The sequence below is a fragment of the Macrobrachium nipponense genome, chromosome 20 (assembly GCF_015104395.2).
Source record: "Macrobrachium nipponense isolate FS-2020 chromosome 20, ASM1510439v2, whole genome shotgun sequence".
NCBI classification, from domain to species: Eukaryota; Metazoa; Arthropoda; class Malacostraca; order Decapoda; family Palaemonidae; genus Macrobrachium; species Macrobrachium nipponense.
Window position 1 is genome coordinate 66,379,999 of NC_061089.1, and position 20,833 is coordinate 66,400,831.

The window sequence follows — 20,833 nt, forward strand, 5'->3', positions numbered from 1 at the left end:
ATTGGACGAGTGGGTTGCGTACTAGCCATTAATTTGGTAGCCCGAGTTCGCTCCACAATGCCGCCAATGCTGGACCAGAGGAATTTATTTCTGGTGATCAGAAATTCATTTCTGGATATATTCCGATATAATTGATGGTTCGGATCCCACAATAAGCTGTAGGTTCCATTGCTAAGTAACCGATTGGTTCTTAGCCACGTAAATAAAAATCAAATCCTGGGCCAGCCCTAGGAGAGCTGTTAATCAGCTTAGTGGTCTGGTTAAACTTAAGATATACTTATATTATTTAAAACTTTAATAGGTATTCAAATACTTACGTAGTTTATTTATATTTGTAATTATGTATAAGGTGCGCAACAAAGCATCGTAGAAAACGTATCAATCAAATTATAGAAAATTTTATAATCCTAAACTTTAATAAAACACGTTTTCTCTGTGACCACCTGCAGGTCATTACAAAATGGTCATACTTCCAGTTGTTTGAGGTTATCTAATAGATAAATGTTAAGCACAAAAATACAATTAAATCGCCAAATTATTAATGTGACGTCCTTAACTAACGTCTTATATGTCTATCCGAGAGCCCGGTAGTTATAAACTCGCAAATCTATTTTCAGAAATAAACTTTCTTTTCAAATGCTATCACTAACTGCATTTAATGAGGATAATTTATAGTACACGTGCCAATGTTACCATTGTCTGATAAAGTAATTAAACCACGTTTCACTGATCTTTTCTATGAATCATGCTTCATCAAGTACAAATTAAATTTCCAAGAAATTTTCACCTGCAATCATAGCAAAGCCGTTTTTGATCAAGGATTATAAAACGATTATACGCAGTGTATTTATTAATAACCATAATCTATAGGTGACAAGGAAATGCAGTAATAAAACCGTATTGAAACTGGGGTATCCTGGCCTTACAAATCAAGCCAAAATGATACGGTGAGGAAATTAAAGACAACGGAAATGTGTAAATATTAAACAGAGAGAGAGAGAGAGAGCACTTCTTATTTATTGGATTAAAATTTAACGAGAGAGAGAGCACTTCTTATTTATTGGATTAAAATGTAACTCTCGCTGGACCTCCCTCTGTGTTGAGAGAGAGAGAGAGAGAGAGAGAGAGAGTTTCCTTTTAGACTAAAGGATGATGATGACACCTGCCCTGACAAGTGTCAGGAAGACCATTACGTTAATCTTACGCCTTGGCTACTTTATAAGTATTTTGAATGGGTAAAAGAGAGCATAATAATTTGATACATATTTAGAATATTATAATCATCATAATCATCACCATATTTAGATATAAAATGGGAAAATAGAAGAAAAAATAAAGATACCATCATATGGAACGCACCCTCAACCACACCAAAACCACCCGTGTTGTGACGAAAACCTTTAATCATATTTGGGTCATTTTATCATTTTTGAGACCCATTTCCGGCGAGGTCAGACGAGGATACTAGTGAGGTAAGGGGAGGTCAAGATATCTGGGTGAAATTGACTTAGATATAGAGAGATATAAGGGTATTTATGATGAAGGTTCATATGCCTATAGGATGTGGACTCGACGGAAGTGCATCCTATGTTGGGTTGCGTAGGCCTATTTAAAAGGCCTCAATGGCCTCGCATTGGCCGTATTAGGCCATTTTAAGACTTTTATAAACATTAACACCTTAATAGGAAACCGGATTCGTGGTTTCATTAAGCGCTACTTTCCGTAGTTCGCGATGGGTAGGCCTACCTACTACCAGCTAAGGCCTTGTTAATAAAACTTTTAGCGTAGGCCCATTTAGGCAACTTTTACGTCTAAACAGCCGAAAGTTTAATTAATTTTGAAGCCTAGGCTCATTTAGGCTAGTTTGATAACTCGCCCACCAAGTTCTTGAAGTTTTTGTAGCCTAGGGTAGGCCTATTCAGGCTACTTTTGTATAGGCTAATTTTATATCTAGACTACTAAAAACTTAACTAATTTTGTAGCCTATGTCTATTTAGGCTAATTTTATATCTAGCCTACCAAAAGCTTAACTAATTTTGTAGCCTCCTTAGGCCAATTTTAAATCTACCCTACCAAAAACGTAACTGATTTTAGCGTTAGAATGACCCATTTTTACTGACAAATCTAAGTTCAGTTCCACCACGCATATAGGGGAAAATTACTTGGCACCGAATGAAAAATAGGTCATACCTAACCTACCAGACCTAGGGTAAAAAACCGCATGGTACAGGGGTGGACCATGTACGATCAATGTGTACAACCCCCAAAAAAGTACATTATAACGCGTCCTGACATCGGAGATGGGCATCAGACGCGACTTCTTGTTGGTGAGAAACGGAGCTAAAGACCTCTACTCCGGTGTCAGGACGCGTTATAATGTACTTTTCTTGGGGTTGTACACATTGATCGTACATAGTCCACCCCTGTACCATGCAGTTTTTTACCCTAGAAGTTGTAAATTTTTACTCCACAACTGAAATATTGGACTTAGGTATAATTCTATTAGCAAGTGAAGCTTTACGTTTGTGGGTTTTCCGTGACCTCTTTCAAGGGAACTCGTGGAAGGTGCCTTGGCTACAGCCAAATACCCCTTTTTGGGTTAGTGTCGTCAGTGCACCTTTTAAGGTTGTTTGCAGCATTCCTTCGGCCCCTGGGTGCAACCCTTTTTATTCCTTTCACTGTAACCTCCATTCATATGAGATATGAAATGTTCACAGAATCGAAGTGTTAAATGAATTACCAGCCATCTTGTAGTTCAGCTAGAGAGGTAGAGGGAGGGAGGAATGTAGATATGTGGAGAATAGTGCTATATTGCAGCATTTCAGAAGCTTTTGTGATGCAATAATACATAATACATATACAGTAGTATATAATTGATGCATTGCACATAATAGAATACAGTACAGTAGTATGTTTATCAGTATTTTTGTCGCATTTATGTAAAATTATTTGTTTCACTGTAGTAACCAAAATACAGGGCACAATTTTAACTCAATCTGGCGTAATGAATTCAATTCCAAAGCCTTATCTTCCCCCGGGGGAGTGGGGTGGGTGGGGGTTTAGTTCCATCAGTGCCCCCCCCCCCCCCCCCCTCCCCCCCCCCCCCCCCCCCCCCCCCCCCCCCCCCCCCATGTGGTATACTGTAGCTGCACTCACATTTTAGCCTTTTACTTTACCTATATTTTCCCATTTCATTCTTTCTTTCCAAGAGCTGAGACTCCTTTTCACCCAAATTTTTATAAATCAATCAGTCACTCAAGCCTTATCAAACATCATTGCTGTAAATAACTGGAATTAGTAATATCAAAGTCCCCACAAAGTAACAACTCTTAAGAAGCAATCCCCTTTCACCTTTTTGTTGATATGTACTTGTGTTTGTTTATATGTCAGTGCTAAAAGCAGAGTGAAACATAGCCACTTCATTTCACCTTGTTAGGTAGGACAAATCACAGAGATCATGATGGCCATGAGCAAGACATTTTCCTTCCCAAAGTACTGTGTTTATTGGTGTATTTCAAGTAAGATATGTTTCTGTTGACATATTTTTTACTGCAGTTCATGCCTCTATGAATTCTGTGGGTTTTACAGACTTTACATGTATATTCACATAAGCTAGGTTAAGTAAATTTCAAGGTTTGGCTCAGGTTTTGTGTATTCTAAGCACACTTTGTTTGTATTCTGCAAAAATCCACCCCCATTTGGAAGCATTAGTAAAAATGATAAGTTCTTATATAGGATTCTTCTATAGGTGCTTCAGAAAAAATAAGTTTCAAGTCTATGATTTTAACAATTCTGTAGTTATGGGTTAAGCGATCAGTGGTGGTATTCAGGTTTTAACCCCCCCCCCCCCCCTATTCTTTGCATTAACTTCATCAGTCTGAAGGAATTATGAACTTGTAAGAGATAACTTTTCTTTTGTTCCTAAATTTCACCTGTCCTAGGAGAGGAAGTCATGACTCACTGCTGAGAACTCACTTTTATGGTTAGCCGTACACATTTAGACAGTACCATAGGTCAAAAAATGATTATTGAAAGCCAAAATCAATAGAAATTAGTCAAGGTAAAATTTTAGTTAGTCTTTGCCATATATGTACATGTATATTTAATTACGAGTTGCAGAAGATCTATTGTTGAAGGCAATGTAACCAGAAGAGCTCATGATGCTTGAATCAGATTCAACTTTTGAGAAACTTGAGAAACATCAATTTAGTTTCAGCAGTTGTCACACGAAAGTTGGGTATTGTTCGTATGGCCTCATATATTTATAACTCGTAAAATAAATACCTTTTGTAGTTCATTTGTTCTTCCTTCACCAGGATACTATTCTACAGTGTGGTTGTCTGCTCCTGCCAGAGGTTTATCTCTTCTAGATATTGGTTCATAGTGACAGGTTTCTAATTTTCTAATAGTAACAGTTATGACTTGTCACTTTTTCATAAGTTGTATTTCAATGTCAACAGAGATCTTTCACATTCACAATTGATCCCTGATCCTCATTATCTGGCAAGGGTAACCAGATTCAATGAACACTGGCATCAATATGCAGTAAATGTGCCTCTCTGTCGAACTTGGTTCCAGAGGTCCTTTAATCCTCACACTCTTGGACTGTGGAACGCCTCCTTTATTCCTCTCGCACTCTTGGACTGTGGAACACCTCCTTGAGGATGTCGTGCAATTGGAAATTAAGAAGTTCAAGAATATTTTTTCACTTTTGATAAGTACAATCTATTCTTTCTGTATTTCCCTTTATACTTCCTTTTATTATAGGTTCTCAACAAGCAATTTCCTCTAGGTAAGGTGGTATCCCGTACCATTAGTTAGTTATCAATTAGAGTAACTGTTAACTGTTTAACACTTAGTTGGTTCACTCTCAAAGACAGGAAGGGATAAGTAAAATTATTTTGCCTTTTTTTTTAATGCATTTTCAACCCTTTGAGTATGCAGTACTACAGGTAATCACAAGAAAGAATTTTTATTTTTCCCAATAAAACTGCTTCAGCGGTCACTTCCCTTTTCATGAGGGTAAATATTATTTGTTTAGGCTATCAATGGGGGTATACCCCCCCCTTTTTTTTTGTATGTCTACAGAATTACCAGTCCATCAATTTTAAATTACATTTTTAAGTCAGGACAGCCTGAGCTGTTGCATGCCAAAAATTGAGTCAGTAACTACCTATGTTATAATTAGGAGAAAATTTTTCGTATTTGTACTGTAGCATAAATTTTTATTTTCAGGTAATCACCGTTGTACAGTACAGTTGTACAAATGGCAAACAGAACAATCACAAACCGACGGAAATGGGCTTTAGACCTGGCTGGCCGACGTGGAGAGAGGGGAGGAGATAATTTGCCAGCTCCTCCTGGGTATATGAGTTCCATCAACCAAGTTCATGCTGAAGCAAACAGACAGGGAGATCCAAACCTAGTCATAAAGAAGGCTTGGGATACTGCAATTGGCCCTCTGAAATCAGTATGTACTGCATTTTACTGTAGATTTTCATATTGTACATTTCAGTTTTTGAACTGTGTATTCAGTAAGTTTGATTCTATTCATATTATTATAATAATGGAAAACTGTTCTCAGTAGATTGGTGATAGACTACTGGTCTTCAAATAATGCTCAGTGTACATTCCTCTTAAAGATACTAATAGTTTATTGTTAGATTAACCATAAATTAGGACTTGGTTGCTGTTATACATAAAATTACTTGGAGTTGTCATTACTGTGTGGTGGGAAGAAATTGTGGCAACCAATATCTCACAGTAGATGTCCATGACACTGCCTACTCTCCTTAATATACAGGCAGTCCCTGGGTTACAACGGCGGTTCCGTTCTTGAGACACGTTGTAAGCCGAAAATCGTCTTAAGCCAGAACATCATCAAAAATCCTAAGAAAACCTTAATTTTAATGCTTTGGGTGCATTAAAAACAATGTAAACTGCATTCTTATTGCATTTTTCATAAAAAAAAACTTCAAATATTGATTATTTTGCATTTTTGGAGTCATATTTGTTCTGCCAGATCAGCATTGTAAGCGGCGTAACCCTGGAAATAATTTCTGATAAATATAATTGAAAAGCGCTGTAACCTCAGAGCGTCGTAAGCCGGGGACTTCCTGTACTGTATATCCATATTCACTCAATACAATAACTGGTTCAGTAGTCTTATTTAGATGTTTGTTAGCAGGTTCTGCAAAAGTTGGATGGTATTTACTTGTGAAATAGGTTTTGCAATATTTCTGGTACAGTTCATATTAGCATTAATTAGTAATGATTATGTTTTGCTTTGCCGTATTTAAATTACAAATATAATGTACAGTATAGTTATTGTTTATTAAGGTGGTAATATAATAATGTACCATGATTTAAGAAATTATAGTTTATAATGCTAATGATGATAAGGAAAATGGTTTTACCTACAGGTACCAATGAATCTTTTCCTCATGTTTATGGCTGGAAACAGCATCAGCATATTCCCGATTATGATGGTAGGCATGATGCTTCTGAGACCAATTAAGGCCCTTTGGGCTACAAACACAACATTCAAATCCATTGAGGGGACACACGCTGCATTCCAAGTAAGTGTATGCAACATTAGAAATGTTTGTCATAATTTGTATATATTTTAACACAGCTTTTCTTTGGTATAAGAACAAACTTCTCAATTAATTTTTAGATTCTGTGTAGATTATTTCCTTTTTACTAGAGGTATTGTATATTTATTTTCATGTGAAAAATTTATCGTATACTGTCATGCACTACAATAGCTATTTGGTAGTCGTAAGTTCGATTCCCTGCCCCGCCAACGTGGAATCAGAGGAATTTGTTTCATGATTAGAAATTCATTTATCATATAATGTGGTTCGGATCCCACAATAAGCTGTAGGTCCCGTTGCTAGGTAACCAGTTGGTTCCTAGCCTAATCTTTTGAGCCAGCCCTAGGAGAGCTGTTTATCAGCTCAGTGGTCTGATTAAACTAAGATATACTTATTTACATGATAGCTTGAATGAAATTACCTTCCTATATCATTTGCAATCTCAGCATTCAAGCAGTTCAAAGGATACATGCGTTCAAAAACAAGATAATTTCCAGATCTACCAAATAGAATAAGATCATTTCCGGATCTACCAAATGGGTTTTCCTTGTCTGTTCTCACTCTTTGTACATTGACTAATTCCAAATTCTAAAAGTTTAGTACACACTCATTTGGCCTTTACTATATTTTTTGCAAGAGATAAAAGTATGATTAAATATAATGTTCATAATGGTTTAAATTTGACCATTTTCTTTGTTACTATTTTAGTTTAGCTACTGAGAACTGAATAACACCATATGTGAATCACTGGAGAACTACACTTTGTGCAGTGTCACTTTGAAATGAAGTTTCATTGGTCCTCATGTAACCAAATCCTTTTTTTTTTTATTCTCAGAAACTTGTCTACTTGCTGGGAAATCTTGTGAATGTTGGATTAGCATTGTATAAGTGCCACAGTATGGGTATTCTTCCAACTCACGCCTCGGATTGGTTAGCTTTCCAAGAACCTGCTATTCAGATGGAGTATTCTTATGGCGGGATGACTATGCTGTAGGTCACACCCAAGACTATGGTGCATGTAGTGGAATAGACGTACGAACTGATAAGATTAATTTAAACCATGTAATGGTACACATGTTGCATTTCAGAATGTGATGTACAGTATTTATTGTAAAGTGTGCCGTGTAAAGGCAGTAGAGTGGGCTTTGCAGAAAATCAAAGTGCACTTTGGCAGTTACTGAAACACCCCCAGCCCCCCTCCCATGGATGATTATTATATCTTTGTTGAAGTTGCCTCTGTAGCATTCAGGGCTCTTTTGTTCCCTGCAGGGTAGAATGCTTTTTAATGACCCTACTTAAGTCTCAAAAGCTCCGTATTTTAGAAAATTTGAGAAAACAAAAAGTAACTTTTGACTATATTTTCTAAGATTTATGCAAATGGTTTCACATTAATTTTATGTGCATTTGCAAAAGAATGACTGAAGCCAGTGATTGTAATAATGCTAGATTTTCCTATATTCATAAGTTTTTTAAGTTTTATCATTTGTTTAAGCTTGGTAAAATAGTTCATATTCTGTTTTCAAGAAATTTTGGTAGTTCAAGGATATTAGAATTAGCTCCATTCTATATCTGTTCTCCCAGCACCACAGTGATCCAGATGTCATTGTTATATAGCCTTTCATCAGGGAAGCAAGACTAATTTTCTAACAAGAGGCTGCAATATACTTTGTACAGTACTTAGATTCCTTGCATTGGAATGTAATGAGTAGGTTAGTTTTAATACAAGTTTGTAAAAATATTTTGTAAATCTAAATATGTAGTTTATGTGCAGATTATAAAGTTTCAATGTATGTCAAGCATTTTAGGTGTGCTGGTAATATATGTTGTGCTACTGTAATGTTATTAAATATGAAACAATTATAATTTTGTTTTATGTGAATTGAATAAATAATTTAGGTCAAAGGCCAAGCACTGGGATCTATGAGGAAATTCAGTGCTGAAACAAAAGTTAACAGTAACAGTTTGAAAGGTGTATCATCAGGAACCGCTTGCAGTTGCACTATGAATCAATTGCTAGGAGAGGGTGGAAAGTAAGATAGATGGAAGAGAATGTGAAAGGAGCAGTACACCGCATGATGGGGCACTGACGGCAATATCCCCGTATGGGGAATTTGTTTTATAAAATATTCTGTACTAAGCATCTGCATCCTTCATATTGTTAGTGTTGTTTTAAGGAATAGTTCTCTGGAAATAAATGCTAAAAATTTTGTTTTGCTGAATTGTAAAAGGAACAGTTTTGGAGATAGTGAGGAAATAAATGTAAGGAAATGTGCTATGTGATGTATACATAGTCATTCTAAACTATTTCTTCCTTAATGTGTGAAAATAGTCGAGAGAAAAAACAAAATTCCAAAATATTGTTTAGATTCTCATCATTTAGTTGCCAATCTTTGATAAAGGTAAACTGAAAAGCTTGGGAAGATGGCATATAAAGAATGTCCTATTAAGAGGAATACAAAAAGTGATCAGATCAATTGTGTACCAAAATATTAATAAAACAACTGTGGTGCAAAAATTCCAAAATATTAATAAAATAAAAACTGATGGCTCAAAAATTCAATAAATAGTGAGTGGTAAAGAGGACCCAGAATTTTTAATGGAAATGTAAAAATGAAGTTTTTATGATAAAGTTTAATGTATACTTACCTGGCAGGTATATATATAGCTATATTCTCTGTCACACTGGCAGAAATTTTCAAAACTCGCGGCAAACGCTAGTTACCTAGTAGTTCAGGTGACCACCACCCCGTTCCCGTGGTGCTGGCGCTCGGAACCATTCCCATTTACGTCAGATTTTCTCTGAACCCTGTCTCCTGAGGGGAGGAGGGTGGGAATTTAATTATATATACCTGCCAGGTAAGTATACATTAAACTTTGTTTTATCATAAAAACTTCATTTTAATGTATGACACTTACCTGGCAGGTATATATATAGCTGATTGACACATTTGGAGGTGGGTCAAAGACAGCAACATTGTTAGAGTTCAAATAATTAAAAATTATTATATCACTCTTGGTTCCTTACCTGCTAAGGTAGTTGACTTCATAGGTCCTGCCTCTGAGCCTGCTTAAACCTTAAGAGCTCTCAACTAGGACATGGCCTGTTTGTTGAAGAAGCTAATAAAGGGTCTGACAACTGGACGTGACCAATTTGTTGACAGGAAACCCACAGCCCTCTCATACCACGGGCATTAATGCTAGGAATTGTAAATTCACCTGAACTACACACATACATCACCAATAACAAAAACCACTTGTCTACATACTTCGTGAGGATCTTCCACTCCTTCTAGTCAAATTCTCACATTCTATGCACCTATTATCCCAAGTGCACACATTCTCTCTACATTTCTTGCATTCCGTGTGAGGGTCCACCGAAGCTTTCGGCAACCTCCCCTTACAACCTTCTTTCACACAAACTCTAAACATACCTTAAGCGATTGCCAAGCCAACATCCCAAATACAATACCAAATAATCCATCCAAAATCGGCGAAAAGTCGGCAACGAGATCGAAAATCTAGCAGGGAACCACCAACAATGTTGACGGTTCGGCTGGCAGAGAAAATCGGACGTAAATGGGAATGGTTCCGAGCGCCAGCGCCACGGGAACGGGGTGGTGGTCACCTGAACTACTAGGTAACTAGCGTTTGCCGCAAGTTTTGAAAATTTCTGCCAGTGCGACAGAGAATATAGCTATATACTATATACCTGCCAGGTAAGTGTCATACATTAAATCTATCATTGAAAACTAAGTGCAGTACCCTTGTTTCCTCATTTCTATCAAGAAGCTATACTGTACGCGTCCTTTCTTGTGAAAACTGATTGCTTTTCATTTACACAAGTATCACATTTTTAAAGTAATTTGTAATGTACCAGGTATAGAAACCAAAACCTTTCATATAGAAAATTCCTAAGTAAGAGCTAATCAGTGATTGAAACTCGGTAACAAGGTATAGTTAACTAGTGGTAGAGACAAGGGGACCACCCCCCGTCACCTGTACTTTTTCGTTCAGCATCAGGAACGACATTGTGAGATTCTGCCAAGTCTTTGGTTTGAATACCTAGACAAAATTCAAGCTGCTTAAAAAATTTGTGACTTGGTCCTATGGAAAAAATCATACATTGCCTTTTATGTCAAATCTAGCATAGGGATGCAAGATAGATAAAGCCATGTGCAAGGGTGAAAGGCATCAGAATTCTCAGCCTAGGAAAATTTTTTGAGAACTAATTGCTGCTGTCAAGGTAGGTTAGGACATACTGGAAGGCAGCTAGTATGAGTCAGTCAATACTGATGAGTTCACATAACAGCTTTATTCCCCTTCCCATGTAAAAGGGAGAGACTTAGTCTCTTCAAAAACAGTGTTGAGGAAGTATGCTCTAAAGGGCATTACTGCCAAATAGCCCCACAGGTAGGAGGCTTAAAAATGTTGAGTTCCTTGGCCGAAGCAGCATTGAAAGTTGGATTACATACTTTGAATTCAGTGGAAACACGTCAATAGTCCAGTGAAAAAATGGCTGGAGGTGACCACAAACATGCTCTTCTTACTTGGGTTAGAAGTGTTGGAGACCATACACTGGTCTCCTATACAATATAAGAGAGAGAGAGCAAACTCCTAGTACCAATGCAAAACAAATCTGGTTACAGTACCATGCAGACAATATAAAAGATGAAAGAAGTTTCAAATTGACAGTCACACAGAGCATAGCAAGATGTCTACATTGACCACAACCAAAAATAGTGCATGAAATGATGGCAGATGAGTTGAGGATTCCTCCTTACTCACTCAATGCAATACCACCCATTACCTTGTTGCCAAGTTTCAACAGCCGAGTCCAGCTTATGTTGAGTACCATTCCTTTATAAAAGGCGATGGTTGCATTCCTGTTTGAACAATTCATGACAATCTTCTCTCACATCAAAACCAGCTTGCCTGGTTAAACTGAAAGGATATTCTTAATTTTTCAAACTAATTTATACACACATAGAATCCATCATATTTATAAAATTTTTCATACAAATCTATACACTTAAGAAGAATCCATGATAAAATGTGTATAGCTTTACAACAATGAAATGAAAATTTCCAAGATTCATCATAAAACTGAATTTCTGATTAACAAAGGTTGATTACAGCTTAGAAAACATATAAGAATTCCCTTTCACATAATGGGTACCTGTGGGCACACACAATATCATAAGACTTACAAGGGAATTCCATACTTACTCAACAACCATCAAGTGGATGGGGAAGAAATTATTGTACTATATGACAAAAGATTAATTCACAAATATTCATGCCTGGAATAGTGAAAAAATGAAAAACTAAACAGTTATTTATAAGAAATCTTGAAAAAATTCATGGATAAAATATTTTGTACTTAAAATACAGAGATTACAGTATACCATAGCACTATTATCCTTGTCTTGACTGACGTATCTCCCATAAATCTTAATTTACTCAACAGATATTAAATAACACAAGTTTGTAGTAATGTACAGAAAATAAGTATAGTACTTAAAAGTCATAGCTTGTGATTATTGTCAACCCCAACATAAGCAGGAGATAATTTTCAATGTCATTACTTAGAAGTAAACTTCCCTATTCATAACTGGAATGGGGAGTTTATCTGCAACAAGCTGTAGAATTTCAGGCGTCTTTTTTCTCCAGTTATGAATGAGCTTTGAAGAAGCGCACCAATGTTCTCCGTGATGAGGATCTGCTGTAATGCATCTCTTCTTAACTTCTTGCTGCTGCTCTTCAGTTCCAAATAAAATTTCCATTTTGAAGTACCATGCCCATGCATCACCTAAGTCTGGATCAATTTTCACAGTTTTGTTGAACCATTCTCTAGCCTTGTTTTTCTTCCCATCCATCCAAAACATCTTGGCAACTGCTAAAACCACATGGGCATCATCCTGGCATCTTTTAAGAGCATCTACACTTCTGCTTTTTCTCTGAGCTGGATCCTCAAGAAAGATTGCTTGTGCCCACAAGATACCAGATGTAGGACACTCCTGTAATGCACGTGCCATGAGGGATCGGCTTACCTCTCGCTGGCCTGCTCTTAGCTCTAAACGGATAGCCATTAACCACAGTTCATCATTCATTGGATTTCGAACTCTTGATTTCTCCAAAGTTGCACGAGCTGTAACTAATCTACCTTGGCGCTCTTCTAATGAGCATAACAAACGCCAGAGCGGAATTGATGACTGACATCGTTTCACTGCTTCCCTGTACACTTCCCAGGCTTCATCCACTTTACCTTGCTGCTCTAAAATTTGGCCTTTCATCATCCACAATTTGGCAAAGTCACCCGACTCCTTTAAGCCCTCGTCTAATAAATTTATGGATACGTCCAGGTTACCAAGAGCCCATTCCAAGTGAGCTGATTTCATCATCACTTTAGGAGTGGCTGTCTGAGACCGAGCCTTTGCCAAAAGTCGTCTGGCTCGTTCATATTCGTTATTTTCAGATTCAAGTTTTACAGCAGCCAGCCAAATCTCTTCAGAGTTAGGATTTGCTTTGAAAGCAAGTGCAAGAATTGAACGCGCTGCTGGTACATCACCTGCCAGCCATTTTGACTTTGCACCCATAAGCCAAAGAGTTTCTTCTTGTGGACAATGTGTTACAGCTTGCTGAAGAAGTGTTTCTAGGGACTCTCTGGTACCATTACTTCGTTCAAAATGAGCAGCAGCCAGCCACACAGATTTCTTCTTAGGAAATACAGAGAGAGCATGGCTGTAAATTGCACGGGCACATTCAAAAGCTCCCTGGGAGGCACAGCTGTCTGCATCTTCCATCCAACTATGTTTACGATCTTCATCCTCAACTCCATAACCAATGATATTTTTAATAATAGACTGACAAGTGAGGACGGCACCAGCATGTTCAGCCTCCATTGCATCTTTGATCCAAAAGTCACGGTTAATATCCACCATGTTTGCCTGAAGAGTGGAAATGGCACGTTCTATGATTTTGCCAACTAAGGTATTATTACCATTAGCTTCTTCTAATTTTGCTGCAGTGATCCATATCTGACGATCCTTAGGATTATTTTCACGGGCCTTATTCAAAACTTTCCTAGAATTTTCATATTTTTCTAAACGCGCAAGGGCTAACCACAAGTCGACTGAAGTGGGACAACACTCCACAGCACGACTCAAAAGAATTTTTGCATCCTCTTCCTCTTCTAGTTCTACAGCCAATTTCCATAACAACTCAGAATTTGGAATCTGTTCCAGAGCTTTGCGATAAACTCTCTTCTTTGCTTTAAGTTCCAACTCCAGATCTGCAGCTTTGGTCCATATCCTTGGAGAGTGGGAGAGAGTTTGTACAGCCTGAGCAATGACTGCCCGAGCCATATCAGGAGGCTGCAATCTCGCTGCCTCTAGCCACAGGTCCTCTGATTTAGGGCACATTTCACACCCTTTCATAATGAGGTTACGTGCCGACTGAATCTTCCCAGTAACCTCCTCTAGACGGGCTGAAGCAATCCATGCAGGTGGATGATTTGGATTGGTCTCCCTAACAGATTTAAGAAGCAATCGAGCTTTCTTCACATCATTGATGTCGCCACCATACTGAGGGATCATACTCTGGAGGTCAGTTAAATAACCTTTTGGATCAACCACAGTCTGTCCCCCGACAGCATCTGACACTTGATTTAATCTCATACCCATCAATGTATTACGAGCCTGTCCAATTTTCCTCAAATCTAGATCACCGCTAGGAGTCAACATGCCAGGAGTAGAAGTGCCAGGCATCATGGAGGCGAGTCCAGATCCAGGATCAATAGTAGTTACATTTTCTCCTCCCAAATTATGAGACAGCACGCTATCAGGCAAAGGTGTGAACCTCTCAGCTCTGGGATTACGCTGCTTCCTATTCCTTGCATCACCGACTTCAGGAATTGTACTCCATTCATTCTCTGAAACGTGTGCTAACTCTCGTTTAAGATCACTGAACATCTGTTGAATTTTAGGACGCTCCTGACGATAATTCTCCAACTCCGCTTTCAGGCGTTGTTCACGATACTCGCGCCTTTTCTCATCCATTCGTTTATCAATCTCATCGTAAATGGCGTCTGCCTCTTCATCATCTTTGTCGTATGGATCTTTACTGCAAAGTGATCCTCCATATCCATTGAACTGCAATGAGAAAATGGGTTAAAACAAATCATCTACTCTGGAGATATCTGAAGTAATGACAAAAGATTTTTTAAAGTTCTATAGATTATAAAAAAATCAGTAAGAAAAGGAAGAAGGCCCACAAAGAATCTTCATTTAAAAAATATACTAGAGATCTGAAATACAGTACATAAAGTATAACTGGATTATAGATATCTGAGAACGCATCAACAGAGAAGTGGCAGTAAAATTAAAATGATATTGTTATAATACAATAAAGTTTCATACATACTTACCTGGCAGATATATACTTAGCTAAGACTCCGTCGTCCCCGACAGAAATTCAAATTTCGCGCCACTCGCTACAGGTAGGTCAGGTGATCTACCGGCCTGCCCTGGGCGGCAGGACTAGGAACCATTCCCGTTTTCTGTCATATTTTCTCTCTTCCACCTGTCTCCTGCGGGGAGGCTGGGTGGGCCATTAATCGTATATATCTGCCAGGTAAGTATGTATGAAACTTTATTGTATTATAACAATATCATTTTCATACAATGAACTTACCTGTCAGATATATACTTAGCTGATTGGCACCCTTTGGTGGAGGGTAAGAGACAGTTAAAATGGAATAGACAGGTAAACAACATATGTTGTAGGTATAAAAGAAAAAACCTTGGTTCCTACCTGATAGGTGGTAGACTTCGTGGCTGTTGCCCGGTAGTCTGCATCACCTCAAGACTTTAGCGAGATATGTGATCTATGGCTAAGAGTTCTTGTGGGTCTGTCGATGGGTATATGAACCGCTTATTCGGCAGAGCCTGAAAGGACTTTGTCAATGGGTACTGGACCACTTCTATGACAACACACCTTATGAAGGAGCACACAACCAATCCCGACCACCTGATCCTAACCACCATGTTAGTAAAAAGAATTGTTCTGAGTTATCCCCGAACTCATTACAAACAACCCATAACTCGAAACTCATACGCATTCATACAAAAATTCCAAAAAAAAATTTTTTTTTAAATACTCCTCCAAAAGATATCACAAGAGTTCCTTACTGAACAACAGTGACTGGCCGCCAGTGCAGCACCGAGCCCTCTTTGTCAGCAGAAATCTAGAACATATCTAGTAGAGGGTATGTACAAAGTTAAGGATTGGTGTTTGCTCCCGTACCCAGTATCGTATCCGCCGATACGAAAGGCCCCAGAGAAAAACATTTCTCGTAGGTTACGCGAACGTCTTTAAGATAGTGAGATGCAAAAACCGAATTGCACCTCCAATATGTCGTATCAAGTATTTTCTTAAGCGACATATTCTTCTGAAAAGAGAGAGACGTCGCCACTGCTAAATGAGGAGGCTCGAATCTTTCAGACGAAAGGAACTTGAGAACTACATCCAGGTTCCAGCTGGGAGGAGTTAGTTCCTTAGATTTCGTTGTTTCAAACGATCTAATAAGGTCGTGCAGATCTTTATTATCAGCAAGCTCTAGGTCTCTGTTTCTGAAGACTGCCGAATGCATGCTCCTGTATCCTTTTATAGTCGATACAGACAAGTGAGAGTCGTCTCTCAGGAACAAAAGGAAATCAGCGATTTCGGTTATAGAGGTACTGGAGGAGGACAACTTCTTAGACTTACACCACCTTCTAAAAACCTCCCACTTAGACTGATAGACTCGTCTAGTGGAAGCTCTGCGGGCTCTAGCGATAGCGCTTGCAGCTTTTCGAGAAAACCCCCTCGCTCTGACAAGTCTTTCGATAGTCGAAAGGCAGTCAGAGCGAGAGCAGAGCGAGAGCGGGGAGGTTTTGATGAAACCTCTCGAAGTGTGGCTGTCTGAGAAGATCCATCCTTCTTGGAAGGGATCTGGGGAAGTCTACTGTCCACTCCAGCACCTCTGCAAACCAATCCTGTGCTGGCCAAAAAGGGGCTATCAGGGTCATTCTTGTTCCGTTGGACGCTACAAACTTTCTCAACACTTGCCCCAGGATTTTGAAAGGAGGGAAAGCGTACATGTCTACATGAGACCAGTCTAGCAGGAAGGCGTCGACCACGAGAGCTCTTGGGTCTTCCACCACTGAGCAAAAGACTTCCAGCCTTTTGGAAAGGAATGTGGCGAACAGGTCTACATGAGGAGTGCCCCAAAGATCCCAAAGACTCTGACACACCTCTGAATGAAGGGTCCACTCTGTGTGAAGGACCTGGCTTCTCCTGCTGAGTCTGTCCGCCCTTACGTTTCTCGTACCCTGAACAAATCTTGTCAGGAGGGAGATGTTCCTCTGGGAGGTCCAAAGTAGCAGATCTCTTGCTATTTCGTATAGGAACAAGGAGTGTGTTCCTCCCTGTTTCCGAATGTAGGAAAGGGCGGTAGTGTTGTCCACATTCACTTGGACCACACTGTTGGTCACAAAAGGTTCGAAGAACTTTAGAGACAAGTGTACTGCCAGAAGTTCTTTGCAATTTATGTGCCAGGACACCTGAGCTGCCTTCCAGGTGCCTGACACTTCTCTCGGTCCTAGTGTTGCTCCCCAACCCTTCTCCGATGCGTCTGAATATAACACTCGGCTTGGGTTCGGAACTTCCAGAGAAATTCCCTTGTTCTCTTTTAGAGGGGACAACCACCATTGCAGGTGTGGTTTCATTTCCATTGGAAGGAGAAAACTGTCGGAGAGAAGTCCCGTCTTCCAATTCCAAGATCTCCTTAGGAAAAACTGAAGAGGACGAAGATGAAGTCTTCCTAGAGGAAAGAACTGTTCGAGCGAGGAAAGGGTCCCTAGAAAGCTTAACCATTCCCTCGCCGAAGTTCGTTCTTTCCCTAAGAAGAGAGAGACTTTTTCCAAGCCTCTCATGATTCTCTCTTGCGAAGGAAATACTCGAAAACCCCGAGAATCCATCTGAATCCCCAGTTAGACTAAGTTCTGTCTGGGATCAGCTGTGACTTCTCGAGGTTCACGAGTAGTCCCAACGGGAACTTTATCAGGTCTAGGGTCAAAGAAAGGTCCTCCAAACACTGTCTCTCTGTTCTGGCCCTGATGAGCCAATCGTCCAGATATAGAGAGATGTTGACGTCTTTGAGGTGAAGAAACCTCGCCACATTCTTCATCAGGTTTGTGAAGACCTGAGGAGCTGTGGACAGGCCGAAACACAAGGCCCTGAACTGAAAGATCCTTCCCCCCGTCATGAAACGGAGGTACTTCTTCGAAGAAGGGTGAATCGGGACATGAAAATAAGCGTCCTGGAGATCCAGCGACACCATCCAATCTCCTTGTCGTAAAGCTGCAAGGACTGAGGCCGAAGTCTCCACAGAGAACTTCTCCTTTAGAACAAACTTGTTCAGAGCGCTGACGTCTAGTACTGGTCTCCAGCCCCCCGAGGCTTTTGCAACCAGAAAAAGACGATTGCAAAACCCTGGAGAGTTTTGCTCCAGTACTAATTCTATAGCTCGTTTGTCCCACATTTGATCCACCATCAGACGAAGAGTATCCTTCAGTACAGTCCCTGTCTCTGCTGACAGTTCCCGCGGAATAGTCGTTAGGGGTGGAGGACTGTCCTGGAAGGGGATAAGATATCCCTTCCTGATTATAGACATCGAAGAGGCGTCCGAGTTTATGAATGTCCAGGCGTCTGCAAATCCGAGAAGCCTGGCACCCACTGGTGTTTGGAGGTTGGCTGTCTCATTTCCCTTTCTTAAAGGGACGGGAAGAAGTTCTACCTCTCCTCTCAGGACCTCTCCTTTTTGAGGGAGCTCTGGAGGGAGGGCCTCCTCGAAAGGGCTGAACCGTAGAAGTAGGTCCTTTCTTGTCAACCGCAACAAGGGGTCTCTTCTTCCTTGCAGTCTGAAGTAGAAGATCTTGTGTCGCCTTCTCAGTCAGTGAGCGAGAAATGTCCTTCACTAACTGAGAAGGAAACAAGAAATCTGACATGGGAGCGAAAACCAGGGCTGCTCTCTGTGAGGGTGAAACCGCCTTGGTTAAGAAGGTACTAAAAATACTCCTCTTCTTAAGAAGTACCGCTCCAAAGAGGGAGAAGACTTCTCCCGATCCGTCTTGTACTGCCTTGTCAATACATGACAGTATACTAAGAATGACTTCGGGGTCTAGACCTTCCGAGTCATGAGCCTTCTTAGACATCACCCCAAGGGACCAGTCTAAGAAATTAAAAACTAACAAAATATGGAAGAGGCCCTTGAGGAGATGATCAGTCTCAGAAATCGCCCAAGTCACATGAGCTCCATTCAAAGCGTGTCTACGTGATGAATCAACCAAGGTTGAAAAGTCTGCTTCAGCCAATGCTGGGAGAGAAAGGCCCATGTTCTCCCCAGTTCGGTACCACACGCCTCTTTTTCTAGAAAGTATGGCTGGAGGCATACAGAAGGTGGTTCTGACCAGATCCTTCTTTGATAACATCCACTTGTCAAGCGACTGTAGAGCTCTTTTCATCGAGATAGTCAGTCTCATCTTCAAAACCGACGAAGACTTAGGTACGATCGCACTCGAAAACAGTGATCAAGGCGAAGGAGGAGCAGCTGGAGTCAAGGAATCTCCATACTCTTGCAAAAGAAGGTCTGTCAAAACTCTATTGTTAGAGAAGCCTTCTCTACCGTTAGCCTCGTCTTCCGAATCTACGTTCACACCGTGCGGAGAATCGGCTTGAAATACGAGAGGATCTTCACCAAGTTCTCTCTCTACTGGCGACAAACTCCTACTAGGAGAAGGACTCATCGAGTGAACAGATTCTCTCTCAAGTCTACTAGATGTCTCGCGTCTGCTTGACTTCTCACGCCTGGCAAGCTCTTCGCGCTTGGCTGGCGCATCGCGCTTGGCTGGCGCATCGCGCTTGGCTGGAGCTTGTTGCTTGGCTGGCATCTCGCGCCTGGCTGACGCCTCGCGCTTGTCTGGCCCGATCGCGCTTGGCTGACTCCTCGGCGCCTGGCTGGCAGCCTCGCGCTTGGCTGACTCCTTCGCGCCTAGGCTGGCGCCTGCGCCGCTTGGCCGAACTTCCTCGCGGCCGTGGCTGGCCGCCGCGCGCAATTGGCTGACTCCTCGCGCCTGGCTGGCGCCTCGCGCTTGGCTGACTCCTCGTGCCTGGCTGGCGCCTAGCGCCTGGCTGGCGCCTCGCGCCTGAGAGTATCCTTATCTAGAGCAACTCGCTCGGATAGCTCCTGACGCCTGAAAGAATCTTAGCGCCTGGAATACGTCTCGCGCTTGTAAGGCTCTTCATGCCTGGAGGACACTTCACGTCTGGCAGGCGAAAGAAGACGAGACTTCTTAATAGGAAGTCTAGCGTCCTTCTTGCGAGGGGGATCCCTCGAAAGAAACTCCCAACTCAAAAGAGGCTAAACTGTTCCTGCAACCCAAAGCTAACAATATCCTCTTGGAAGCCACACCAGCGTCCTCTTCAATAGAAGAAGCAGGAGACCTCGAAGGTGTGCGATCCTCAACTACCGATCGAGGAGGCGTCGAGACCATCTTAGACTTCTTGATAGAAGAGGGGGCTTCCTCCGAGAAGCGCTCCGGGCTCGAGTCAAACGCGGGCTCTTTCCAGTGCCTTTTCAATGGCCTAGAAAGATCCGAGTCCTTCCACCCTCGTTTAGGTGAAGGAGAACCGGACGACGAGAAACAATCTCGTAGGACGCTTCTATTAAAGCGGTCCTGAGCAGTCTGTAGCGAAACAGAACCTGCTGAAGGGACGCCTGACCGTTGGGTTATTCCCCACAACCTCCGTACGGCTTTCGACTTTCCTTCTCCTCTCGGTATGTGAGTTTGGAAGAGGTCTAGGCCTGGGAGCATCGCAGGGATGGTCAGACGCCCCCTCCACAACACTGGGAACACTCACTTCACTAAGTAAATCACTATCACTTCCCTTACCTTGCATGGCCGCCATTTTTGTCTTCATCTTACGAAGAGTAGCCTTCAGATTGGCGATTTCAGAAGCCGAATCCCGAATGCAAAGCCTGTGAGGGTTCAAGAGTTACAGAGGGAGAATCAAAAATCATTTAATTACAGGCGAGGTTAGACCTCAGAAAAAGGCTCAATAGGCCTTGTACTCACACCCTTTTGTGCAGCCCGTCTAATTCTATCCCTCTCTAACTTCTTCAAGTAAGAAGTTAGAGT

General features: G+C 40.8%; 2 protein-coding genes across 2 annotated transcripts in view; one reads left to right on the plus strand and one right to left on the minus strand.

Moving 5' to 3' along the window:
- Positions 1-1,337: 1,337 nt before the first annotated feature.
- On the plus strand, positions 1,338-7,727 carry LOC135226966 (ER membrane protein complex subunit 4-like). The gene is made up of 4 exons (XM_064266671.1): positions 1,338-1,472; positions 5,236-5,470; positions 6,423-6,578; positions 7,432-7,727. The coding sequence occupies exons 2-4, from the start codon at positions 5,267-5,269 to the stop codon at positions 7,588-7,590; spliced, it is 519 nt and encodes a 172-aa protein (XP_064122741.1). The 5' UTR covers positions 1,338-1,472; positions 5,236-5,266; the 3' UTR covers positions 7,591-7,727.
- A 3,855-nt stretch (positions 7,728-11,582) lies between these two features.
- The window catches only part of LOC135226975 (pre-mRNA-processing factor 6-like), a 28,948-nt gene continuing 19,697 nt past the window's right edge, over positions 11,583-20,833 (minus strand). The window contains exon 3 of the mRNA XM_064266683.1: positions 11,583-14,746. Within this exon, the coding sequence (XP_064122753.1) occupies positions 12,182-14,746 (2,565 nt within the window). The 3' untranslated portion in view covers positions 11,583-12,181. The remainder of the gene's footprint in view (positions 14,747-20,833) is intronic.

What these genes read in the sequence shown, in the direction of transcription:
- LOC135226966 (XM_064266671.1), top strand. Translation starts at nt 5,267, where the DNA reads ATGGCAAACAGAACAATCACAAACCGACGGAAATGGGCTTTAGACCTG. An exon ending in CAATTGGCCCTCTGAAATCA is followed by an intron (nt 5,471 to 6,422) that starts GTATGTACTGCA and finishes TTTTACCTACAG; the next exon opens with GTACCAATGAATCTTTTCCT. An exon ending in GGACACACGCTGCATTCCAA is followed by an intron (nt 6,579 to 7,431) that starts GTAAGTGTATGC and finishes TTTTATTCTCAG; the next exon opens with AAACTTGTCTACTTGCTGGG.